The sequence below is a fragment of the Lissotriton helveticus genome, chromosome 11 (assembly GCF_964261635.1).
Source record: "Lissotriton helveticus chromosome 11, aLisHel1.1, whole genome shotgun sequence".
Classification (NCBI taxonomy): domain Eukaryota; kingdom Metazoa; phylum Chordata; class Amphibia; order Caudata; family Salamandridae; genus Lissotriton; species Lissotriton helveticus.
In genome coordinates this window covers 553,493,633-553,520,943 of record NC_136072.1, presented here as the reverse complement: position 1 = coordinate 553,520,943, position 27,311 = coordinate 553,493,633, and the positions used below count along the sequence as shown (strand labels likewise).

Below are 27,311 nucleotides of genomic sequence, written 5' to 3'. Positions count from 1 at the left end.
ACACAGATGGGCCATCAAAAAGGGCAAAACTGACAAAAGTACGGGTTGATTTGCCCACCGGGGGGGAGGCCAGAAAATCTAAATTTAAAATCCGACCCACCTGAAAGCGACCCTTGCCCAATGGGTCACTTCCTACAATCTAAAATAAAATCCCTGGTGCTAGTGGGGGCATTTCCACCGCACAATCGCAATGCTGTGCGCGACCGTGAGCCAGAAATGCCCTGCAAAGAGACATCAGAGGAGAGGAAATTCCCTTACCTCTCCCCTGATGCCTCTTTGCAAACCCCCCCAAATATCTCAAAACCAACCTAACACCTCCAGGCGCAGGAAGCAAATGGCTTCCCGACCGCCTGGGAATCCCTGAAGATGTTGGCGCGTGCTTTGCGCGCTGACGTCATCAGGGATTCTCATGGGGAGGGGGACAACAGAATTACTGTGGTTAACTGTGATGCTGGACAGAGGCACTTGCATCCTTGATTTTCACAAGCGCAATCCAAAAACAGTTCCTATGACCAGGAGCTTCTTTCTCCCCATCTGCTGCTCTCATCAGTCTCTGACCATTTATACACATAAGAGGCATGTGAACTCACACAGAAGATCCCCGTTTGGCAACGCCCACCAACTAGCGGAGTGCACCATCTTTCCTAAATTTACCCACTATGATGGACAGCTCACTCAAGGGACCTGTGCACACATTGGTGCGATGGCATAGTAACACACACGGTCACTGGAGACAAAGCAAGCGCTCGAGTTGCAGCACAAATTCAGGAAAACATTCATCAGCCCAAAAACATTTGTGACCTTCCCACTATGATGGACAGCTCACACAAGGGACCCCTGCGCACATCTGTGCAATTGCATAGTAACGCACACATGGACACTGGAGACAAAGATGGCGCTCGAGTTGCAGCACAAACTCAGGAAAACAATCAGCCCAAAAACATTTGTGAGCTTCCCACTATGATGGACAGCTCACTCAAGGGACCCCTGCGGACATCGGTGCAATGGCATAATAACACACACAAAGGTCACTGGAGACAAAGCAGGTGATCGAGTTGCAGCACAAATTCAGGAAATCATTCATCAGCCCAAAAACATTTGTGACCTTTCCACTATGAAGGACAGCTCACTCAAGGGACCCCTGCGCACATGGCATAGTAACACACACATGGTCACTGGAGACAAAGCATGTGTTTGAAAAGCAGCACACAAAAAAAAACATTCATCAGCCCAAAAACACTAGTGAGCTTTGCCTAGGCAGCACAGGTGTGTTTTTCAGCCACTTCAGGTACACAAAAAATAAAAGAGATGAAGGACAGAGGCACTTGCATCCTTCAATAAAATCAGCACTACATTCACATTTTGAAAATGACCCCATCTGTTTTTTTTTTTTTCAACAAATGAACATTTTTTCATACCAGAGACATGAAAACAATTCAAAATTATTGTTACCCCAAAAAGGGGAGCGACCCCTCCCCAAGGGGCCGCTCCCCGAACAACGAAATTGACCACAAAAGAAAAAAAAAAAAAAACTCCCTACCATTCCAGCTGCACGATCGCACGATCGTGCAGCAGGAATGCTCTAAACTTGCAACGAGTGAAAGGAAAAGCCTTTCCTTTCACTCGATGGCCTTTTCAAAACTTTCCCCCCTGCCCCAGCCGCAAAACAAACCTCTGATTCCTCCGACGCGCAGGAAGCAAATGGCTTCCCTGCGCGTCGGTAAACAACAGGAACCCCCAGTGACGTCAGCGCGCCTCGCGCGCTGACGTCATTGATGGCGCGGGCGGGGAGGGGGGGGGGAGGCAGGGGACGGTCTTCCCCTGCCATCCCAGCAGAAATCCTAACGATCGGGCAGACTCGGTGGGAGCGCTGGCGCTTCCCCCGAGGGTGGAGCTCATGACGAGCTGGGCTCGTCATGAGCGTGCGAGCGCCCTACTCCATGACGAGCCCAGCTCGTCATCCGCCCCGAAGGGGTTAACCAAAAAATTGAAAATATCTATACCTCCTTTCACCAACCCCCAATTGATACTAAGAACCCCCCACAACCCGAGCCCCAATCTCATACCACACTCGATTACTTCCCCCCCTTAGACCCGACCACCTTAGAACTCTTCATGCACCAGGTAAAATCCTGCTCTCCTAACGACCCTGCACCTCCTTGCATCCTACTCTCAGTTGGCAATCATATCGTACCTACCATCTTGGAACTACTCAATAATTCCCTATCCACTGGCATCGTCCCTCTCCTATGGAAGCGAGCCATGGTTAAAGCCCTTTTAAAAAAAACCAAATCTGGACCAAAAGAACCCGGCTAGTTACCGGCCAATCTCCCTGTTGCCTTGGCTAAGCAAAATTCTCGAAAAACACGTGAACACAGTGTTAACAGAATATCTAGACTCTAATAACATCTTAGACCCCACCCCGACCGGCTTCCGCCCCCTTCACGGGACCGAGGCCGCTCTGGTCGCCGTGACGGAGGAGGCCAGGAGGATCCTGGACAACGGAGGCTCCGCTGCCATCATCCTCCTTGACCTAAGTGCCGCCTTCGACACGGTGAACCACAACATCCTATTGCACAGACTCTGCAGTAAGGGAATCTCAGGCAAGGCAATCACCTGGCTTAAATCCTTCCTAGCCAACCGCTCCTTCTAGGTCTTTGAGGGCAACATCACATCTCCCAGCAAGCTCCTTGGCTGCGGCGTACCGCAGGGCTCTTGCCTGAGCCCTACGTTATTTAATATATACATGAGCCCCCTAGCTGAGATCGTCCGCCCTTTCGGTGTAATAAAAATCATCACTTATGCGGACGACACTCAGCTGGTGGTGGCTCTCAACCCCTCACAAAACGCGCCCAATGACCTTAAAAACTGCCTGGAAGCAGTCCACGAGTGGATGACATCTTCCTGCCTCAAGTTGAATGGGGACAAAACAGAGCTTATGCTCCTGGGTAGTCCCATGAATAATACCATCGATCCACTCTGGCCCCCATGCCTAGGAGCTGCCCCTGCACCAAAGGACACAATTAAAAGCCTAGGCATCTGGATTGACAAGTCCCTTAATTTCAACTGTCAGGCGGCCAAGCTCTCGGCTACCTGCTTTGGCTTGTTAAGACTTTTGCACAAAATCCTCCCCCTTCTACCCTTCCACGCAAGACAGACCATGGTCCAGGGTCTAATCCTGTCCCGTCTGGATTTTGGAAACGCCCTGTATCTAGGAGCACCCCAGACCACTCTAAACAAACTGCAAGTCATCCAAAACTCTGCAGCCAGAACTCTCCTCCAAATCCCCCGTTGCCTCCCTGTCAAAACTAGACTCAAAGATCTTCACTGGCTCCCAATCAGGGATGGAATTCAATTTAAAGCAATGTGCATGGCGCACCGATCCTTCTGGGGGACAGGAGCCATCATTAACCAACCTCTGATGACCCCCCTATTGCCCAACCAGACAGCTCAGATCGGGTTCTTCTTTCCTGGCCGTAATGCCTAGGGTCAAGAGAGCCAGGTGTTCTTTCTCCCATAACGCGGCCAGGCTTTGGAACTCCCTCCCTCTCCAACTCAGATCAGAACCAAACTGCTCGCTTTCCGCAAACTCTTAAAAACTTGGCTTTTTAACAAACCCAAATAGCTCCTGACTACCGCGGTTCAAGCGTGATGTCTGCAGCGCTAGGACGCCTGAAGGTTGCTACCGTGCTATACAAATGGTCTTTTCATTTTATTTGGTACACTACATAGAAAGCCACCTTTCTACACTTGTTCATTACGCTCTTTGGCTGATATTTGGATGCTGTAGAGTGAGGTGAATGCGCTACCAAATACACTACCATGTTGCCATACAGTCATGTTCATACAGTTTACTGCTATTTATAAAATGTATAGGTACCCCAGCCTAAGGGTGGGTAAATGATGCAAGCTTGTCATTTATGTATAAAACATTCTGAAAAATAATTGCCACAGAGAAGTAACTGTTTCATCTGTAGCTTACTATTTGTTGAAAAAACATGGACTTCATATAACAGTTTCTCTGTACCTCTGAGAATATATTTGTTTTAAAATTATTCTCTACTTCTCTCTACCCTTGCCTTTACTCAGCTGCTAGCCTGTTTCATCCTGTAAAGAAAATCTACCTTCATCTTGGTTGCCTGTACTTTTTCATTGACAATAATTTGCTATTTTCTTCTGTGACAATAATGAAACAGGTCGTATGATGCGTTGCTTGAGGTGTCCAACCGCATATCATTCTGGTGATAGCTGCATTGCTGCTGGAAGCTTGTTTGTGTCGTCCCACCTAATAATCTGTAGCAACCATTCCAAAAGAAGCAATCACTCTTCATCTGCTGTAAATGTAGGCTTTTGTTTCGTTTGTGCCAGAGGTGAGTATACCAACTCTCTATTTACTTTGAAACTTACAACATTACCTCTTTTTGTTTCCTTGTTACCCTAATTGTTAAATAATTTTTTATTATTCTGATATATATTTACGCACATTTGTATATGTAAATGGTAATCTGTTCCATATGATTGACCATCAATATTGAGTTCTATATGACTGGGTAAATGGTTAAACTATTCATTGTTTGTTGATGTTTACATTCTATGGCTGATTTTATTTATAGTTCATATAATGAAGTTATGTTTAAAGAAGGGGACATTTTCTAGTATATTAACATGGTTTCTGTGTGTGTGTGTATATATATATATATATATATATATATATTAATTAGAGGTAGAATATTAATTGGAGGTAGAAACCATTACTCATTTTACCCTTTGCTAAAATATCTCCACATTAGGAAACTGTATATATTAGTTGTCCACTTGTCTTGCTTCTATTTAATTTCAGGTTTTACTTTTTTTTTAAAACCCCAGTCCATTAAACTATTGTTGCAGTTAGGCAAATCAGTGAGGAACAAGCTCTCCCTTTTCTCAGCCGAGTAAACACTATAAACCCAAATCATAAAATATGTGTTAGCTTACGTAGAAGAAACCCCTGTCCACACCCACTGTTCCTAATAGTGCCAAACTAGCAAAGCAGCCTCCCAGCATAGACTTTTCTGCTCTCCAAAAACTTTTTCTATCAGCCTTTGACCTTGGATTATCAATGCTCCACCATTCCCATGGATTGTCACCACCTCATTTTAATATGGTTTTTTACTTCAGTTTTCAGACGTTTGTGGAATGCTAATAAAGGTATACTTATTGTAATAATGGTTTCCACTTTAAAGACAGATGGAGCTAAATTCTTACTCTGGTTTATACGCAAGTAGAAGTGACTTTGATCCCGATGGCTGTGTTCTGAAAGATACTTTTAACTGCAGATTGCGCACCTGTAGAACAACATCTAGGCGTCAGACTGGATCCAGAAACTTCAAAGCTTGGAGGCCACCAGTAGAGGACGCTGGACTCAGTTGTTGCCGAAAGTGATGTCAGATGATGACACCGAGGCCAAATAGCACCTGCCCTGGCGCCCACCGATGTTGGCTCTTTTTTCAGCTCCTTCGAGGCAGATTCAGAGCTTCTCTTCTGTGGGATATCTTTCTTCATAAATTCATAAAACGCAGTACCAATTCTTCAACAATGTCTACCCTGAAGAATTCAGGGTTTAAGCCTTACAGAGGCTGTGAGGGACACATTTCTTTTACGGATCCCCTTGCCATTTGTTTTGTTGTGCATAGGCTCTGACCACTGGGGAGCCAGCTTCAGATAGACCTCCAATCCTGCCTCAAACGGCGACTCCGGCGCCACCCCTGGCACTTCCTGACTTCCCGAGACTTGGTGCAGATCCTACAGCATTTCTCAACGCCATGGATGCCATCTCTGCAAAGGCATCAATGCCTCCTTAGGCCCAAAGAGCTGCAAATCTTCCCACTCTTCATGCCTTTCAGGGACCGTTCCTTATGAGCCAATTCCATACCAGTTTGACTCTTCAATTCGATTCATGGTACGGGTTGGGTGCCATGGATGGTGCTGATACAGCCTCCACCACCACTACCGCAAACTCCTCCTCTGGCATCGGATACTGCACGGCTGGCGCCACGACCCGGCATCTGAAAGAGACACGTTAGTATTAGATTCCTTACCTTAGAATATCCCCAGGCGTCAGACTGGATCCGGAAACTTTTGCGTAGCAGTACCCTTGCGCGTCGGTAGGCGTCGTCTGCGGGTCCGTCGTCGGCGTCGTGGGCGCCGTGATGACGTCGTCGGAGTACTTAGACGCCGCCTCCGCGTGCTGACATCAGTTCTTATTTTTTCCGCGCCAGCAAGCGCAGATCTGGAAAAAGCAGTAACCCTTAGTCAATTTTTGACTAACTTTTTGGATCATTTTTGATAATTTCTCGAAGTCTACGACACCGATCGGTGCCGTAGGGATGCCTGGCTTTAAGCACTGCGAGGATTGCGACCGCACGATGTCGGTCACGGATCCTCACCACCTGTGTCTAACTTGTCTAGGCGCCGACCACGACGACAAGGCCTGCTCCGACTGCCGGGCCCTCTCTTCGAAAGCCAGGCGGGAGCGGTCCCGCAGGCGACTCGAACTCCGGCAGTCGGTCCTGCGCCGCGAGAGGTCTCGGTCCCACGGGAGGTCGAGGGACAGGTCGCGGGCTCGGAGCCTCCACAGTTCCGGGAGTAGGCCGCACTCCTCCTGGTGAAGTCGTTGTCAGGTAAGAAGCACAAGAAGTCCAAGAGGCGTCATCCCTCTTCGGACTCCCCCCGACGCTCGCGCGATGTGGCCGGGGTTCGGGTGACACCACCCACGCAGCTCCGTCGGAGTCGCGTCCAGCTCCACACCCTCCGGTCCCTGGGCTAAACGCGACGCCAGAGGAGATCGAGCGCTTCCTCATGGCCATGAGGAAACTCTCTCCTCCGACGGGCTCCGCGGCGCCTTCGGGCCCAGCGGACCCGTCTGGGGCCTCTAGCGGGTCGGGGGCTTCGGCCCGACGCCGTCGGGTGCTCCGGCCCCGACGCCGCCGACACCTTCGGGCCCGGCGCCGCAGGGCCCCACAATGCCGCTGCCGGTGCCTTCGGGTCCGGCGCCGCAGGGTCCAGCCCATTGATTGAAAACCCTGAGTATCAGGAGATGGGTGATGAAGGGGATTGGGAGGGGTCTGAGGACCCTCTAACCCGAGAGTGTCAGGCTCATGAGGACTGGGCAGGAGACCTTGGGGATGCCAGTGGCCTGGACACCTCTCCAGACACTGGTTTTGTCTCCCCTCCTACCGTGGCTTGGGAGGAGGGGGCAACCTACAGTGTGGTGTTGAAGAGGGCTGCCAGGGCCTTGAGCTCCCCGTCGCGGCCGTGAGGACTAATCTCCTCACTGAGGTCCTTAAACCGCAGTCAAGCTCGGCCGAGCATCTGCTGCCCTTTAACCCCTTCAGTGCTAATGACAAGGGTAACTCGTCATGGAGTTTCCATTGACTTCAATGGAAATTACATTGAGGGGCCAGAGGTGCCTTAGCATCCAAGTGGTTAATGAGGCCTTGACCGACGTTCTTCTGGGCACTTGGTCCAAGCCCGCTACGGGTTCGCCCGTAGATAGGAACGTGGCCAGACGCCACCGCCCAGCCCCGGGCGACCCATGTTTCCTGTCCACCCATCCCACCCCGAGAGCCTGGTCTCCAATTCCCAGACCGCATTCCCGTCGGCGCCGCCGGACAGGGAATCCAAGAGGTACGAGCAGTACGGTAAAAAGATCTTCTCGTCCCTTAGTTTGGGACTGTGGTCTTCCAATATCGCATGCCTCTTGGGCCGCTACACCCACTCTCTGTGGGATACGGTTGCGGAAGTGCTGCCAGAGTGTCCGTTGGAGGTACGGGCCAAACTCGGCCAAGCCCTTGTGGAGGGCTGGGATGCAGCCAGATATTCTATCCGGTGTGGGCTGGATACCACCGACTCACTAGGTAGAGCGATGGCAACGACGGTGGCGGTCAGACGCCACGCCTGGTTGAGGTCCGCCAACTTTTCGGCCGATGTCCAAAACACACTGATGGACATGCCGTTTGATGGCCGTTGCCTCTTTGGCGACAAGGCAGACCATGCGCTTGAGCGCTTTAAGGACTCCAGGGCTACGGCCAAGTCCTTGGGCCTCTCGGCCCCGCGCCAGCTATCGGCTGCCTTTCACTCCTTTCGTGGTGACGGAAGGGGTGTACCCACACGTGCTGCCAGCCACGCTCCGCAAGGTAATACCCAACGCGGTGGCGGCCGTGGGAACCGCCGTCCCGGCGGTCGGGGACAACGGCGAGGTCAGTCCACACCTTCCCCCGCAGCATCCGCCTCAAAATCCTCCTAGTCCGTGCTTTCAGGCCCATGTGACGCCAGTGGGGGGCAGGGTTCGCCATCACCACCTCCACTGGCGCACTGTCACTTCGGACAGGTGGGTGCTGCAGATCGTCCGAAGGGGCTACTCCCTCCCCTTCGAGGTGACTCCTCCAGCCATTCCACCGCAGAACCACCATGTATCGGGGGATCATTTGCGACTTCTGCAGGAGGAAGTTACGGCCCTCTTGGCCAAGGGGGCCATCGAGCGCGTTCCTGGGCCAGAAGTAGGGTGTGGTTGCTACTCCCACTACTTTCTGGTACCCAAGAAGGGCAAAGGGGGCCTACGCCCTATCTTGGACCTACGGCACGTCAACGGCTTCCTCCAGAAGGAGAAGTTCAAAATGCTGACACTGGCTCAGGCCCTAGCTGCCCTGGACCCAGGAGACTGGATGGTAGCGCTAAACTTGCAGGACGCGTATTTCCACATCCCCGTCCTGCCGGCCCACCGGCGCTACCTGCGGTTCACGGTTGGCAACGAGCACTTTCAGTATACCGTGCTCCCCTTCGGCCTTACCAGCGCCCCACCGGTGTTCACAAAGGTGATGGCGGTGGTCGCAGCTCATCTGCGCAGGTTAGGGGTTTCAGTCTTCCCCTACCTCGACGACTGGTTGTTAAAGGCGCGCTCGCCCCAGTGAGTCGTCAGCCACCTCCAGACCACGGCAGATCTCCTGCACCGGCTGGGGTTCTCCATCAATGTGCCAAAGTCACACCTGTGCCTGTCTCAGAAGCTCCTCTTCATCGGAGCGGTTCTCGACTCGGCGCGGTTTCGAGTTTATCCACCCGAACAGCGGCGCCCGGGATATTCAGGCTCTGATTCTCATCTTTCAGCCGTTATCCCATGTCTCGGTCAGGTTGACGCTGCGGCTTCTGGGGCTGATGGCCTCCTGCATCCTACTGGTGCATCACGCCAGGTGGCGGATGCGGGCTCTGCAGTGGGACCTGAAGTTTCAGTGGGCCCAGCATCAGGGCAACCTATCCGACCACGTCCTGATCTCGGAGGGCACTGCGAGACAGCTGCACCGGTGGCTCACGAACCGCGATTGGGTCAGCGGCAGATCCCTCTCCATTCCCCAACCGGAGCACATAGTTGTGACGGACGCGTCCCTCCAGGGCTGGGGAGGCCACATGGGGGAGGCGGAGATCAGAGGCCTCTGGTCTCCGGCGGAGGCCCGGCTCCACAACAACCTGTTGGAGTTACGGGCGATTCGTCTAGCACTGGAGGCATTCCTCCCCTCTGTCCGGGGGAGTGTAGTGCAGGTGTTCACGGACAACACCACCGCCATGTGGTACTGCAACAAACAGAGCAGGGTGGGGTCGTGGACCCTTTGCCAGGAGGCTCTGCGCCTCTGGCAATGGCTGGAACGCCAGGGCGTGACCCTGGTGGCTCAACACCTGGCAGGTTCTCTGAACGCCAGGGCGGACAAGCTCAGCCGTCGGTGCATGATGGATCACGAATGGCGTCTGAACTCGGACGTGGCGCAAGGCCTCTTTCAGCAATGGGGAGAGCCTTGGTTAGATCTATTCGCCACCGAAGAGAACGCGCAATGTCATCAATTCTGCGCGTTGGAATTTCCAAGGCGGCACTCGCTCGGAGACGCTTTTCGTCGCGAGTGGAGTTGCGGTCTATTGTACGCCTTTCCGCCTATACCACTTCTGCCCAGAGTGCTGAAGAAGATCAAGCGCGACTGGGCCCAAGTCATCCTTTTGGCTCCGGACTGGGCAAGAAGGTACTGGTATCCAGAGCTACTCAGTATGTCAGTCGATCCCCCGGTTCGTCTGCCTCTTCAGGAAGACTTTCTGTAGCAGCAGCAGGGGACGGTCCTCCACCCGAACCTGTCCAGTCTCCACCTCCATGCTTGGAGATTGAGCGGCGACAGTTGAGGCCATTTGACTTGCCTCCTGAAGTCTGTAACGTCATTCTGGCAGCCAGGCGTCCCTCCACAAAGTCGGTATACGCCTGCAGGTGGAACAGATTTGTGGCATGGTGCACAGCAAAGGCTGTGGATCCTCTTGCTGCCCCTCTTTCAGAGGTTCTTCTCTTCCTTCTATCTCTTGCCCAGCAGGGCTCTGCTCTGGGCACTATCAAGGGCTACCTTTCTGCCCTTTCAGCCTTTCTGAGGCTGCCTGATCAACCTTCTTTGTTCAAGTCCCCTATTGTAAGTAGATTTCTAAAAGGCATCACACACACTTTCCCTCCTGTTCCGTTTGTGATGCCTCAGTGGGACTTGAACCTGGTTCTTACGTTTCTGATGTGCTCTCCTTTTGAGCCACTTCACAACTGTCCTCTCCGCCTTCTTACTCTGAAGACAGCATTCCTGGTTGCCATCACCTCTGCCAGGAGAGTGAGTGAGCTCCAGGCTCTTTCTTGTACTCCACCTTTCCTTTCTGTCCATCCGGACAAAGTGGTGTTGTGTACTAAGCCCTCTTTCCTGCCCAAGGTTGTCACGGCCTTCCACATCGGGCAGTCTATCACCTTGCCAACCTTCTTCCCGCCACCGCATCCCTCTAAAGAGGACGAGCGGCTCCACCGTCTGGACCCAAAACGTGCGCTCTCATTTTACTTGGATCGCACACGCCAGTTCCGGGTGGATGACCAACTCTTTGTTGGTTACGTGGGCGCTAAGAAGGGGAAAGCGTTGCACAAGAGGACTATCTCCCGGTGGATCATCTTGTGTATCCAGGCATGCTACTCCTTGGCTAGAAAGGAGCCCCCTGTTGGCTTACGAGCTCACTCCACCCGAGCCACGGCGACTACAACTGCCCTGGGCCGGGGAGTGCTCTTACAAGACATCTGTCAGGCAGCTACGTGGGCCTCGCTGCACAAGTTTGCAAGACACTACTGCCTCGACAGCCAAGTCCGGAGGGATGGCTTCTTTGGCCGTTCTGTCCTCCAGGACTTTCTGGTGTGATTATTGGTTTGCAGACCCACCACATGGGTTGGTATTGCTGCAGTATCTATTCTAAGGTAAGGAATCTAATACTAACATGTCTCTTTCAGATGCACAAGTTACTACTTGTGTAACGATATATCTGTAAGAGACATTAGTTAGTATTAGATTCCTTACCGACCCACCCATCCTCCCCGTTCTGTGAACCGATATCTAGGGTTAGGGTTACCCCCTTTCAGGGCCCTAGTTTCAATGGCACCAGTGTTGGTTTTTAACATGGCTCTGCGTTTCTGGCGCGGAAAAGCTGTGTCTAAGAACTGACGTCAGCACGCGGAGGCGGCGTCTAAGTACTCCGACGACGTCATCACGGCGCCGACGACGGACGCGGAGCCGCAGACGACGCCTACCGACGCACAAGGGTACTGCTACGCAAAAGTTTCCGGATCCAGTCTGACGCCTGGGGCTATTCTAAGGTAAGCAATCTAATACTAACTAATGTCTCTTACAGATATATCGTTACACAAGTAGTCACTTGTGCGTCAAGCCACAAGGTCATTTTCGTAGAGATGCCCAAAGGATTCTGGAAGAGGAGGTTATAGAGCTTGCCTGCATGAGATCTTCAGGTCTGATTTAGACCCTCTGGATCTTTACTTTGAGGAAACCTGCCCCCCCAAGAACTCCTGGATTTTCAAGGACTGTCCTCTGCAAGCGGGTTAGACACCTTACTTTACCTCGCCAAGGACTATCCCAAAGGCTCCCATGTCTCCTTCCACAAAGTGATGCTCAAGGCTGCTGAGGTGTTTGACCTGAAATTGCCCAACCCTGATAACAAAACAAATTTGCTCACTGAGATTCTTCTTCCTTTGGTGACTTCAGCTGAGCCACTTCTCTTGCTCAACAATCCCCTGTGCTAGCAGCATGGGAGAATCTTGCTCATAAGCAGCAGTGAATCGGCTCGTTGCCTGCAGCTATCATTTACCATCTGGTGATCCGGCCTTCTTGACTTCCCATTCATCCTCAGAAAGTCTGGTTATACAGGCTTCCTTTTCAGGGGCACAGTCTGCTGGTATCTTTCCAACACTCCCATCTGACAGGGAATCAAAAAGAAAGGCAGCTTGGAGAAAGACGATCTTTTCAGGAGGAAGCATGACCCTCAAATCACTCAATGCGAATTGCCTGCTCGCTAGCCACAGCTATGCGTTGTGGGAAATGGTGCAAATAATATTCTTCCCATGTCTCATCTCACATGAAAGAACACTTCCAGAAGGTAATAGCAGATGGCTGGAATGCTTCATGCCACATCATAAAATCTGGTCTGGGTACAGCGGATTTGGTTTCTAGAGTGATGGCCACCTCCATCTCAGTGTGACAACGTGATTGGCTCCAGACATCAAATTTCTCCTCCGATATCTAAACCAGTCTCATAGATCCCCCTTTCAGTGACGCTCCACTCTTTGGAGACAAAGCTGACTCTGCATTGAAGAGGTTTAAGACCTGGAAGGCTACCGCAAGATCCGTATGTCTGCAGCCTCCACTTGCTAGTGATTACACAAGCTTTCATCATTTTCAAGGCTTTGGAAGAGCATCCCAACCAGTACCCATGATTGCTCCTGTAGCTACAACAGCAGCAGAACAACTTATCAGGAAGTACAAAGGCCATGGCAAACCGAAAGGCCAAGAATCTGTGCTGCAACCCTTTTCCTCCTCCTCGCCTTCCTCCCCGCCCCAAGGAAAGCAACTCTAGCTCACTTCCGCACCCTCACACAGAGCCTGTGGAAGGAAAGGTGTACCAGTTTCTGCCAGCCTTGAAGGCGATCACTACGACCAATAGGTCTTACCAATTGAAGAACAGGGTTCTCTTCCAGGGGATCCTCATCAATAGCCATAAGCATTTGATTATTTCCACCCATGCGCTGGGATCCTGGAAACAATATATACACATATATGTGAAAAACATATATGAAGCTATATATATATATATATATATATATATATATATAATCACGAATGCAGCCCTCCATACAGAAAAGAGCAGAACAATACCATAAGAATTTCCTTTGCACTTATATACACATTCAACACGAAGCAGTGAATAAAACAAAGAGCATATGAACTGCTTTAATGTGCAGCAGAAAATCATAATCCTGCAAAGAGGAATGACAGCATTGCCAGCTGTTAGAAATGGGATCCCTGGCTGGCCATGGCTTTCGCCAAAGTCAGTCAGAGACCACCACTCCCAAGTCAAGGCAAGGGAGTTACACGCCAAGACAACCCCTGCTCACCCTCTAGGTAACGTGGCGCGAGCAGCAAGGCTAAACTTGGAGGCGATGTGAGTTAAGTATTTGCGCACGCACCCCAGCAACAACACCCAAAGGCCCACCACAAAGGAAACTCCACACAAGGTTATAAAAAAATAGCCTTTGTATTACACCAAAACACATTAGATAAAACACACACTTTACAATGTGCCAACAGGCACGGGCAGAATTTACAGGGGATATGTACAAGACAGGGCCACCTGGACCACAGTCAGGAATCAGCACTTTTAGAAGTAACACTTTTAGAAATAGCACTTAGAATATAAAACATAGAATGTAAAATCACTGTAGTACAAAATAGCACACAACCAGTAATCACTGGTAACCAGGACCTCACTAGCACCACCTGCACTAGGAGAACAACAACCACCTAAGTATCACAATACCTGTAGGGGTGTAAGCACATAACACATGATGCATAACATACATTCAGCAGTGTAAGGAAGGAAAACACATGATGCATCAATAATACATTCAGAGGTGTAAGAACAAGGCACATGACGCATAAAAACACATTCAGAGGTGCGGAAAGAACAATTGCGCCAAACTCACATAAGTCACCACCTGTGACTGTCCCTAGGCCAACTGGCCTCTCTAGGGCTAGGACGCCCTGTGTCCAATGTCAGGGAGCCTAAACGTGGCAGCTGCCCACGAAGTGCTGGGCAGCTGAAAGAACAATGATGGGGCCAACACGATGGGGGAGCCTCTCAGGCTCTGAACAAATGATTGTCCCCTTTTTGGAGCCTCGCTGGGCTCTGAATAAACAAATGGCCCCTGAGCCCTCGTGGCTCTAAACAAATACTATGCCCCCTGAGCCTCTCTAGGCTCGTAACAGAATGGGCCACGTGGAGCCTCTCAGGCTCAAAACACCAAACCATGCCCCCAAGAGCCTCGTGGCTCGCAAACAGAAAATGCCGCTTGGAGTCCTCGTGGCTCTGAGAACAACTGTGGCAGGGGGCAGCCCTCTGGTGGAGCCTTGCAGCGCTCCAAACAAAGAATGCCCCCACGAGCCTCTCTGGGCCCGTCACTATCGTTGGAGTCCCTCCCGGGGGACTCAAAATAAAAACAATTGGGCCCCTGAGCCTCTCTGGGCTCCTTCAACAAACAAATGCTGCCTCTTCGATGGAGCCCCCCTCCTGGGGACTCGAAGCAGCTATTGTAGGAAGGTGGATATCTGACTATGGTTGCCCCCAACTTTTTGCCTGGTGTTTTGCTGGTTTTTGACTTAGTTGGCCTGGGATCCTGCTATTCAGGACCCCAGGCTTCCTGCTCTCTCTGTTAAAATGGACTCCATGTACCCTAGGTACATATCTAATTGGATACTGAGTCACCTTATCAGTCCCTGTACAGTGTACCTTAGGTTCCCAGGGCATAGGTGTACCCAGGGCCTACCAGGGGCTGCAGCATGTATTATGCCACCCCTGGCTGGCCATCCAAAACTGACACAACTGGCTGCACGACAGCTGGGGCAAGGTGGTGTAATCACCCTTTGCTTTAGATATAGTTCCCTATATCTAAACCTAAAATGGACACATATATTCCTATCAGTCACTCCTATGGAAGGCCTTATCAATCCTGAAGGCAGAGTGCTTGGAATTATGTGAGATGGTGCTCTGGCAAGAGCTGAGCCCGTTTGCAGCTTGCGGAACCAAGTCATAATAGCTGTTCCATGATAACGCTATACCATATACTCTTAAGTGCATTATAATCCTCGCGGTTAAATGCTAACTCTGGTATAACATTATAAAAACATGTCGAGTAAGGTGTCATACGAATTGGAATACTACCCCCTCGCCATTTCTGGCGACGGGGGTAGCATTCCACCCTTCTAGAGGGACACGACATGTATGTAACTGTGAACCCCGGTTAAAGTTAACTCGAGCCTCAGCATCACAAAATGGATGCTGCCACCACAGGCACAAGTCTGACCTCCTGCTGCTGGGAGTCCTTCCAGCGAGGGAGGCTCAGACAAAGGGTTTCCTGCCTTGGGAGGTGCTAGCACCTCCCCAGACAGGATTTTGTGTATTAGGTAGGCCAGGGCTGAAAGGAATGAGACATGCCTGGGGCACACAATGTGCCCTGTGCATATACCGGTTACAACCAGTTGCTGGGTCACTCCAGCCCCAGCTCCGGCGGGAAACCGGACAAAGGATAGGGGGTGTAACCACCCCCCTTCCTGGTCCCACCCAGGGGAGGGACCTAGTCGTAGTGCAGCCCCCTTTAGCTGAATAAAGGTAGGAGCTGGTCCCATTCCCAGTTAGATTAATCTTGACAACTTCCACGAAGAAACTCTTGAACTTCGACCTCCTGAACATCAGAAGACTGAAGAATCTCCCCTATGGTCAGGGAGTGACCATCCTGCTTCGCAGGCACCATCAAGCTCCTGTGCGGTTTGCTGCAAGTCCTTCCTTCCCGGAATCCGACGACCCAGCTCAACGCGACCCGGACCTCCAGACCCCTCTGACCTCTACCCACATCCACAGCACAGCTGGGACCCATGGGTGCGACGAGCAACGTGGAGACGGCCATCTTGAAGAAACCTGCACAGCGCTTCCAGCACGACCCCCGAGGGACCCTCGAGTAAGTGCATTGGGGACTGAGAAGCCCCACACCGACACAGCACCTGCATCAAAGATCAGCCCCCCAGCCTTCACGAGAGCTGCGTGGGGCCCTTTTGCCTGGTTGCTGCTTTTCCTGTTGTCTGGTCACTTGCCGGCTGGCTCATGACCTCTGAGACGACGACCCGAGGATTTCGACACTGCTAGTCTGGTCCCCCAGACTGGCCCTTGCTTCCTTGTGAAAGAGAAGCACCCCGGACCCTCCTGGTCCGCACCAGACGCCATCTTTGTTCCACCGCGTGGCTTGCACTGGCCAAGGCCTGTTGACCCGATCGACGATCCAACACCGCCATCAGCAGCAGACTACGTGGGACAGCTCGTGCCTCCAGCCTGGTCGTAAAGAACAGCTCCTGGTCCGCGCAGCTACAGAGAGAAGCGACCCTTCCTTCACCTGAACGCGGCGACAGCATCTGGTTCCCTCCTGGTACCAGCACCGTCACTGGCTAGTGACCGAGACTCTGTCCCCTTCCCTTTTAGGACTTCTCCTTCCAAGTTCCATCCTTGGAACCACCGGACTTCTCCATCTGGCTGCCTGCCCGCAACTTCTTGTTTCATGCATCACCGGGATCAACGCAGCAAACCCGACACCACTTCAGCCCTATGCACCCGCAGCCTGTGGGTTAGGTAACTAAAGCTTCTAGGTGCTGAAGTCAGTGTTCACTATCCTAGTGTCCAGGTCCACTGTTGTTTTCCCTCCATCCAGCCGGGTTCGTCCGGAATCCGTAACTTTGTAAACTGTAGTATCCATAGACGTTGGTACGCATCCCGCGTGAGAGTTTCCACTCTGCACGTGAGTCCTGTGGGCCTCCTGCTCCGTACTTACTTAGTTCGTAGCATAGTCCCAGCGATCCTCCAGCCTCTGGATCTCCTTACAGTACTTTCCTTCCTCGCATTCCATTGTTCTTAGTATATGGTTTGTCGTGCCCCTAAGGCACAAGTGTAAATATTGTGCAGACTCGTATTTCTTTCCTAATATTGTCATGTGCTTAGCCCTCTGATCTCATAAAGAGTTCAGAGGTGTTGTTATTAATAAATAGACTGTTTATTTTCATAACAACCTGTGTGGTGTCCTTTCATCTGGTATTCAAGGGGTTATATTGTGGTAAAACAGCTGGTTTCACATGCCAAAAGAGTTTAGCCTTAGACTGCTTTGTCCATGCTACCATTAGGATAGCTGGTCTATAAGGTTGACTTGCAACCAATCACCATAAGGGTTGTTTGGACTGATACAAGGTGGTCACTAGAACTAGTGAACATCATATATCAGGCCAACTTCTCACAGCTATGGCCCCCAAGAGCCTCTGGGCTGGAACAGAATGCAGCCTGAGCCTCGCAGGCTTCTCACGAATGTGGCCTTGCTGGAGCCTCTCCGGCTCTGAAGTAGTGCCCCTGCCGTCGGAGTCCTTCCCTGGGACTCGGAAAGGAAATGCCCCCTGAGCCTTCCCTTGCTCTCACCGGGCTCTCAGGCGGAGGTTCCTCTGGCTCTGCTCCCGTCGGGCGGGGAACTCCTCTCTTTCGTGCTCCGCCCGAGGCACACGTCCAGTCTCCTTGGCAGGCTCCTCGGCGGGACACCCCGGGGCGCTCTCTCTCTCCCTCGGGAGCCCCGGAGGAGACGCCCGCTTCCTGCTTCTGGCTGTGGGGGCGGGACTTCCGCTCCTCCTTCCCGGGGCCGCGCTGCGATTGGCCGGCCAGCGAGGTGCTTCCGGGTCGCCGTGGGCAGAGCGGCGGCCCGAGGGAAGCTCGTCTTATAGTGGCAATCCGGGGGTAATTCTAACTATAAAGCGAGGTGGGCTCTCACTATGGGCCCACCAAAAAATAGCGGCAAGGTCCCTGGCAGGGTGGGCACCTGCCAGGGGGCAAATTAATTACAAATAAGCGAGGTGGGCACTCGCTAGGGCAGGCAAAGCGCTCCCAAGCGCTATAGGTAAAGAAAAGCGCTCTCAGCGCTAGGCAGGCAGGGAAAAGCACTCACAGCGCTAAAAGGCACAAATAAAGCGCTCCCAGCGCTAGGCAGGCAGGGAAAAGCGCTCACAGCGCTAAAAGGCACAAATAAAGCACTCCCAGCGCTGGGGACAAGGGAGAGCGCTCCCCAGGCCTACAGAGAACCAAAAAGTCCAGCAAAATTCCTTCTAGGTAGGCAGGGGGCAAGGCTGGGCCAGCTCACTGGGTCTCCAGGCAGGGAGACAGTCCAAGTGGCGGTCCTCCTGGCCCCAGCAACAGCAGCAGCCCCCTCAGGCAGGATCCTGGAAGAGAACAGATTCTGTGGGGACACAGCCCCATTTTTATACTAAAAATTCCTTTGTCTGTTGGTGCAGGGTGGGGGAGAAACCAGTCGCAGCTGGTTGGTGAGCACTCTTGATGTGCTCATCACTTCACTCTATTCACTGGCAGGGCTAGGGTCGTTAGACGCACCACAGGGGGGCGGAGCCAGCATTGTGTGGGGGAAAACCCAGCCTCATTCAAGACACAGGTGCACTCCTCCCCAGCCATCAGCATGCTAAATTCCACACTCACCACCGGGCAGACCCATCATGACTCATGGAGCCTGGCATGCCAGCCAGCTCCAGCCAATCACACGCCAGCACCCTCACAGCACACGTACATCAATGTCTAGAAGTGGCACTTCCCCACTAGACACATTCATGCCGCATACATCATTTCGCAGCATTCAATCACACAAGTCCACACATACCAGACTCGAGCTTGTACACCCCACGCATCAGGAACTACCAGGGACACATACATTCCCCATGCATTCCTATGGGAGGGCAGGCCAACCTTACTCCACGCACTCAGAGTGCGCACGCACTCTCCACTGGGACACAGTGAAAGTGCGCAGAAACCAATAATCCCTAACACAGGGCCACAAATAAAAGCAAAAAGTTTAGGGGTGAACCTGCCATAAGGGCCAAGTCCAACACCAGCTCACAAGCTGCATTGCAGAAACACTCAGTGTAAAAAGCTGAAAAGCTAATTTCATTGAAGCACAAAGGAATAAACTGGCACCGTGCCTTTAAGGCAGCCATGACCGCTAGCTTCCCATCATGCCTCAGGGGCGACAGTTTTAGGTCAGTTGTTCTTTCCAGCTCCTTCTGTCGGGACCCTGGTTACTTCGGCTCTTGGTTTTTCTGATTTCTGTCAGAAACATCTTCTATTTTTTGTCAAACCCTACTTACTTCGACGTCTTTTGGCTTTTAAAGTAGATTCCTACTTTTTTGAGAGAAGTAGGCTTTTTTCTTCTCTCAGAAATGCCATCTCTCTTTGACTCTTGCACTTCCTGTGGTAAAAAGAAGGCTAAATCATACTCGCATTCTGTCAGTATCCTTTGCCTTCCTGAGGATTATGATCCTAAGACTTGCAAACGTTGTCAGTCTCTGTCCAAGCGTACTCTGAAAGACAGAGAGAGGATTTGTCTTTATGGGCTGTCCGAGAAGGGAAAAGTTCCTTCTAGAGGCAGGTCTCTGGCGAAGAAGAAAAAGGAGAGAGCAAGATCATCATCCAGAAGTAAAGTTCTAGTTTGCTCTCCCTCAGCGTCTGGATCGGCGGCAGAGAAAACGTAGACAAGAAAACCATCGACTGCGGGCTTGCCGCCGAGAGAACACCGGTCGTCGACGAACACTGCAGGTACGTCACGTCCTACGCCGTCGTCGCCTCGAGGAGTTGATCTCCGTTGGTGCGGGCTCGCACAACATCAAGAGTTGGATCTCCGTCGTCGCCATCGGTATGACGTTCAATGTCGAGATATGCTCCGCCGTCGCCAGTGGAACGACGATCGGCGTCGAAACAAGCGTCTCCGCTGCTGTCAACCAGGCGACGACATCGAGACAGGCCTCGTCGTCGCCAGGTGCGAGACATAAGACATCAAAGCGGACTCCTCCGTTGTTGCCGACCAGGCGGCGTTTAATGTCGAGGACCAAATCTTTTTCGTCGGCGAAGAAAGATTCATCATCGGGACCCAAAGTTAGGTATTCCAGAAGGAGTTCTCTGTTGGTTCACACTTTTTTAGCTTCTCCCAGACGCTCCGCGTTGAGGACGAGGTCAGTGAAGTCGATGGCTTCAACGTCAGGACATTTGACGTCGAAGCGGAAAGAGAGGTCGTCGTCGAGGAGAAGATCCTTCTCGAAAGACTCACTGGTGCTGGTGACACATAGTTGTTCGACTTCGAGGCACTCCCCATCGACGTCGCATCGCTCCTCCAGATGCCGCTCAGCCTCCAGAGACCGCATGGAGTAATTGCCTTCAGTTGCGAGCTCTCCTCAAGTGATTTCAACTAGAAATGGTGGGCTCCAAGCATTACCAGTTCCGAGTCTTACCGTTGGGCCTAAAATCCGCGCCGAGGGCTTCACAAAGTGCATGGCGGTAGTGGCCGCAGCTTTACATTGTCAAGGCCTATTTGTGTATCTGTACCTGGACGATTGGCTGTTGAAGAGTTCGTCTCCGGTGGAGGAGCACTTTCGAATTTGCCTAAATCTGATTTGCCGTTATGGCCTTCACGTGAAACTGGACAAATCTGTCCAAGAGCCCACTCATACTCTTCATTATCTGGGTGCCACCATAGACTCTGGTATAGGAAAAGTATTTCCTTCGGAGGAATATGACTGTTATCTATGAAACAGAAGGGCAACTCTCTACTTCATGTGCACTAACCATCAGTGCTACAAGTGGCATCTTTTCTAGGGTCGCTGGCCTCTTGCATATTTCTCATCCCCAACTCCAGATTGAGAATGAGAAGGTCATTGACCTCGCATATCATTATCCCGAGTTTTTTCAAAACGCATGTGCATTTATCACGCATGCCTTTACAACGAATTACGTTTTAAAGGCATGTATGGTAAATGCACATGCGTTGTGAAAACCACGAGGACGAGAGAGGTAAGTGGGTTTGGGTTAATTTTTTCGTGGGTTAGTGATTGTGTAGTGTAGTGTTGTGTAGTGTAATGTTGTGTTAGTGTAGTGTAGAGTTGTGGTGGTTGTTTAGTGTAGGGTTGTGCTGGGGGAAGTGTTATAGGGTTTAGGGTAGTGTTGTAGTGTTTGTGTAGTGTAGGGTCATGCTGGGGGTAGTGTTTTAGGGTTTAGGGTAGTGTTTTAGGGTTAAGGGTAGTGTTGTAGTGTTTGCGTAGTGTAGGGTCATGCTGGTGGTAGTGTTTTAGGGTTTAGGGTAGTGTTGTAGTGTTTGCGTAATGTAAGGTCATGCTGGGGTAGTGTTTTAGGGTTTAGGGTAGTGTTGTAGTGTTTGCGTAGTGTAGGGTCATGCTGGGGTGTAGTGTTTTAGGGTTTTGGGTAGTGTTGTAGTGTAGGGTCATGCAGGGGTAGTGTTTTAGGGTTTAGGGTAGTGTTGTAGTGTTTGCGTAGTGTAGGGTCATGCTGGGGGTAGTGTTTTATGGTTTAGGGTAGTGTTGTAGTGTTTGCGTAGTGTGGGATCATGCTGGGGGTAGTGTTTTAGGGTTTAGGGTAGTGTTGTAGTGTTTGCGTAGTGTAGGGTCATGCTGGGGGTAGTGTTTTAGGGTTTAGGGTAGTGTTGTAGTGTTTGCATAGTGTAGGGTCATGCTTGGGGTAGTGTTTTAGGGTTTAGAGTAGTGTTGTAGTGTTTGCGTAGTGTAGGGTCATGCTGGTGGTAGTGTTTTAGGGTTTAGGGTAGTGTTGTAGTGTTTGCGTAGTGTAAGGTCATGCTGGGGTAATGTTTTAGGGTTTAGGGTAGTGTTGTAGTGTTTGCGTAGTGTAGGGTCATGCTGGGGTGTAGTGTTTTAGGGTTTTGGGTAGTGTTGTAGTGTAGGGTCATGCAGGGGTAGTGTTTTAGGGTTTAGGGTAGTGTTGTAGTGTTTGCGTAGTGTAGGGTCATGCTGGGGTGTAGTGTTTTAGGGTTTTGGGTAGTGTTGTAGTGTAGGGTCATGCTGGGGTGTAGTGGTTTAGGGTTTAGGGTAGTGATGTAGTGTTTGTGTAGTGTAGGGTCATGCTGGGGTGTAGTGGTTTAGGGTAGTGTTGTAGTGTTTGTGTAGTGTAGGGTCATGCTGGGGTGTAGTGGTTTAGGGTTTGGGTAGTGTTGTAGTGTAGGGTCATGCTGGGGGTAGTGTTTTAGGGTTTAGGGGGTGTAGTGGTTTAGTGTAGTATTGTAGTGTTTGTGTAAGGTCATGCTGGGGGTAGTGTATTAAGGTACTGTTGTAGTGTTTGTGTAAGGAAGTAAAGTGCTTTTTGGTAGTGTTGGGGGGTCGTGCTGGGTAGTGTAAATGTAGAAAAAGGACTGTGTGTCAAGGGTGGGTGGTGCAGGGGTACTACATTAGAGTGTAGGGTAGGGTAGTGTACTTTTACTTACCTTTACAACTTTTACAACGAGTATACCTTTAACATGCATGCGTGCTAAAGGCATATTCGTTCTAAAAGCTTTCGTTCTTTTAATTTGCGGCCTAATAGTACATGCGGGATTATTTTTGCGGACTGATGGTATGTGGGCTGTTTGTCTGCGGGATAACGTCATATATTCCTCCCAAAGCAATCCCTGATCACGGATGCATCTCTCCAGGGATGGGGGGGCGCACTTGGGATGTCTTCAAACTCACGGCAGATGGTCAAGCAAGGAGCAGACCTACCATATAAACATGTTAGAGCTGCGGGCAGTTCATCTATCCCTCAAGGCATTCCATCCATCAATTCAGTCAGTCAATACTGATTCAAACGGACCATACAACTACAATGCATTACTTGAACAAACAAGGTGGAACAAGTTCTCGCCCGCTGTCATTGGAATCCCAAGCGATCTTGCACTGGCCAGGAATCTCTCGATCACAGTAGTACATCTGCTAGGAGAACAGAACGTGCGGGCAGATGCTCTCTGTCAGCACTTTAAAGAACAAGAAGACTGGGTGCTCAACGATGACGTAGTGGCAGACATCTTCCGTCAATGGGGTCGACCATCCTTCGACCTCTTTGCAGACGATCTAAACAAGAAATGCCACGCCTTTGCGTACAGATTTTACCAGCCAGAAACAAGAGGGAAAGCTCTTTTGATAGACTGGTTTACTGGACATTTGCATACGCTTTTTCTCCCCTTCCACTCATCCGGAAGGTAGTGACCAAGCTCATTCGATCCAAGCTGAAGATGATCCTGATAGCACCGGACTGGCCTCGCCAATGGTGGTATCCGGACCTATTGCAACTCGCAATCTTTCCACACAGGAGGCTTCCGTGCAGACCGGATCTTCTGACCAAAATGGGCGGGAAGTTTCTGCATCCCAGCCTTCCATCGCTGAGCTTGGCAGCCTGGCTCCTGAAGTCCTGCAATACGGACACTTGAATCTCCCTCAGGACTGCATGAACATTTTGAGGGAATCGAGGAGACCATTCACAAGGAGTTCTTAATTCTTTTAAATAGAAGAGGTTTTTCTTGTGGTGTATGCGGCGTAATGGTTTCAGCCCAACTAGTGGACAGGAGGAGGTAATCTTGCCATATCTTCTGTATTTAGCCAAGTCTGGTTTGAAGTACACTTCTATAAAAGTTAACTTGGCGGCCATTACGGCCTACAGAAAATCACCTAGCCAACCCTCCTTTTTTCAACTCCAGGTGGTCAAAGATTTTCTTCAGGGGTTGAAGAAAGTTTTTCCTCCTGTCCGACATCCTTCTCCTCCTTGGGAGTTGAATATTGTTCTGTCCAAATTAATGGGCCCTCCTTTCGAGCCCATTCATGAGGCCACTTTACAGCACCTAACGTGGAAAGTTGCTTTTTTAGTAGCGATCACGTCAGCACGCAGAGTAAGTGAAATCCAGGCACTCTGCGCAAAGGAACCCTACACGGTTTTCCATCACAATCTGGTGGTTCTGGTGTCTGACTTCCATGTTAACCAGATAATTTCTCTTCCCTCTTTTTTCCTAATCCTGCTAACTCAGCAGAAAGGCCTCTTCACTCAATTGACCTCAAGAGGGTTCTAAAATTCTATTTGGAGTGAATAAAATCCAATTAGCTAGTTTGACCAATTATTCTTAAACTATGGTGGTTTTCCAACCTCCAAACGATCCATCTCGAGGTGGATAGTGTCCTGCATTAAGCTTGCTTATCAATTGGGGAACAAGCCTCTATTGGTTTCCCCTAAAGCTCACTCCACTAGGGGAAAAGCTGCCACAGTAGCTTTCTTGCATAATGTACCAATGGCTGAGATTTGCAAGGTGGCAACTTGGAAATCGGTACACACGTTTACTAGGCACTACTGTCTTGATTCTGACTCCAGAGCATATACCCAAGTAGGCCAAGCCTCCTAGAGGAATTTGTTCCAATGCTAATTTCATTGGAGTCATGATATTTTTTCAATACCTGTTTGAGTTTATGCTTATCGTTTGCCCACAGGTTGCAGGATTGGCTTGCTATTATAGTCATATGCATATGACCATTGAAGAGGATCCCCTGGAAGAGAAGGATAAGTTACTTACCTGTAATCCTAGTTCTCTTCCAGGGGCATCCTCATCAATAGTCACAAGCAACCCAACTGCCTCCCCGGGCAAATGATTAAGATAAGTGTCATTTCTTTGTGCCTTGGCCTACGGGTCTCTGCAAAGAACAACTGACCTAACTGTCACCCCTGAGGCATGATGGGAAGCTAGGGGTCATGGCTGCCTTACAAGTATGGTGCCAGTTTATTCCTATCTGTTTCTATGAGGTTAGTTTTTCAGCTTTTTACACCGAGTGTTTCTGCAATGCAGCCTGTGAGCTGGCAATGCTGTCATCCCTTTTTGCAGGATTGTTTTTTCTGATGCACATTAAAGCAGTTCGAATGTTTTGTTTTCTTCACTGCTTCGTGTTGAATGTGTATATGTGTGCAGAGGGAATTCTTGTGGCATTGCTCAGCTCTTCTTTTCTGTATGGATGGCTGCATTTGTGAATATATGTATACAGGTTGGCGGCTGATCCAAAGGTATAATTTTGCCACGAACTACATTGAAGGACTAATCCGACAAAGAGGAACAGTAAGGGTGGATTCTGGGTACTGTGGTTCGAGTTACACAGTGAAAGATAAAAATGGAATAGCATAGTGTTGGGACACAGGTATTAAGGAAATACTTTATTTTCAAGGAACTGACCTGAAGTAACTGCTGAGTACTTACCGACACTATGCAGTGAAAAAAGAACTATGAGTATATTTCAAAACTTACTGTCACCTTACATTCGAACTGTTGGGCACTCGTCCCTCTTCAATGTTCAGAGTTACGTTTTTTTAAAGCTAACGAACCCATCCCAAACAATGCTGCATATGATTAAGCCTCGTGGGAGGTGAAACGCGTCATGCAAAACAGTCTCCATTAAAGAAATCAAACAGCACGATTGGACTGGCCGGTTGTGAGTTACTTACTGTAGCTTGCATATGGTGATTATATATATATATATATATATATATATATATATATATATATATATATATATATATATATATATATATATATATATATATATATAAAATACACGCTCCTCCTCGAATTTCGCAGCGTTTCAGGCAGCAGCGCACGCCGGCAAACGAGGGAGACGGACCACAGGAATCAGCAAAGATGGTTTATTGTTGCAACCACACAGAGAACAGCTACGCGTTTCAGGCTAACTCGCCCTTGTTCACACTGCAACATTACAACAAACAAAATGCTTTTTTTATATTTGCTAGACTGTGTGTACACCCACTCTTAGTGACATCACCTATCACATGATTAAAAAAGTGAAGAAATACTACCACTTGTAGTTTTTGCAACGTTGATTATGCACATTTAACTTTCAGGATAAATCCCAATATGACAAGATTCACAATTACAACTGGAGATATATATATATATTATCGGCTTCGTGGGAGGTGAGTGTGTCCGTTAAGGCGTGGTGAACGTGTGTTTGGCCGATTGTTTTTTCGGTAAAACTACCGGGCACCGATTCCTGTGGGACACTCCCCCCTCTGTGGCTATATATCTGTCCAGCAACTGTTCCACGCTTAGCGGGGTGTGGGATTCGCCTGTTACTGCCAAACGGCTTGCTCTCTTTATATCTGCAGGATTGGGAACTACACTCATCCCATAAACAAAAGTGACTGTGTATTTAACCACTATTATGCTATCAAGTGACGCACTCAGAACCAGGGAAGCAACTGCTGAGGCACGATTTGAAAGCCTCTCTGCGAGTATTCCGGTCGCTAATGAGGCTACACCAATTACCACAAACAGTGACGCAAAGACCTTGATCAAGAATCTTGAAAAACTACTTCGAAGCGAGCTTGCCAAGTGGTGGGAGAAAAAAATCACTTGAGAAGTACCGAGATGCCAATAGGGTTCCCAGGGGATTAAGAAATCTCACTGTCCCGACTTACGAGAACCCTGACCCTTTGATGCTACAAGAATGGGCGGATAACAGTTTACAAGGTTCTATGAATTCGGTCAATATTTTGATTAAATACGCTGAATCTGACCGCAATAAACTGCTGGTAGAAATTGACAGAGTACAAGCATTATTGGAGGCTACTGGAGAAACTGATTTTATAGCCAAAAGCAAATCAGAGATCGATATCCGCATTAAAAAATTGGAGGACACCATAATAGAGCGGAAAGTCACCAAGTTTGCCAGGGACAGAAATGACTACGCCACTGGCAGAATTTTTACTTTCTCAAGGAAGTACGATCATTTAAAGCGCAAAGCACTATCCAACAGCGGTAAGCCAGCAGGCGGTCAAACTACCGCCACCAATCAAGTCTCAGGTTTACCTATTGACAACAGCAATATTTTGTCAATCAACTCATTAACCTCTCACAGTGAAGACGAAGGAGCCTCAACATCCTCAATCACCTCCAGCATAGGCAAAAATTACACTGTGGTGGAGGAATTGCGTTTTGTGAACGAGGACCGGCGCTATTCCCTGCGCTCCCGGAATCCTCAAAACCAGGCCGGCAATCAGTCAGCCAGCGCAGGCGCTCAAGGCGGAGGATTCACAAACAGAAATACTTCGCAAGCAAGAACCAACAGGAACTGGCGCAAATAATCGACACTGTTGATAATACCGTCATTAACCTCACTGATACGGTTATCTCCAAGGCGGAAGAACAGCTATTATCTCTTGGCCTCTCATATTGTCCACCCAATAGATTTTCCTACAATCAAACTCGGATAGATCTGTATAAATTTGTTAGGAAGATCAAATTAATCAAGTACTTTAAACTCGAGGCC

The 27,311-nt window shown here is 50.0% G+C and overlaps 1 protein-coding gene across 4 annotated transcripts in view; it reads left to right on the top strand.

The window, feature by feature from the left end:
• The window catches only part of NSD3 (nuclear receptor binding SET domain protein 3), a 1,711,795-nt gene that overhangs the window by 1,109,427 nt on the left and 575,057 nt on the right, over window positions 1–27,311 (top strand). For all 4 annotated transcript variants that reach the window (XM_078666314.1, XM_078666313.1, XM_078666315.1 and 1 more), the window contains exon 14: window positions 4,197–4,370. In XM_078666314.1, the coding sequence (XP_078522440.1) occupies window positions 4,197–4,370 (174 nt within the window). The remainder of the gene's footprint in view (window positions 1–4,196; window positions 4,371–27,311) is intronic.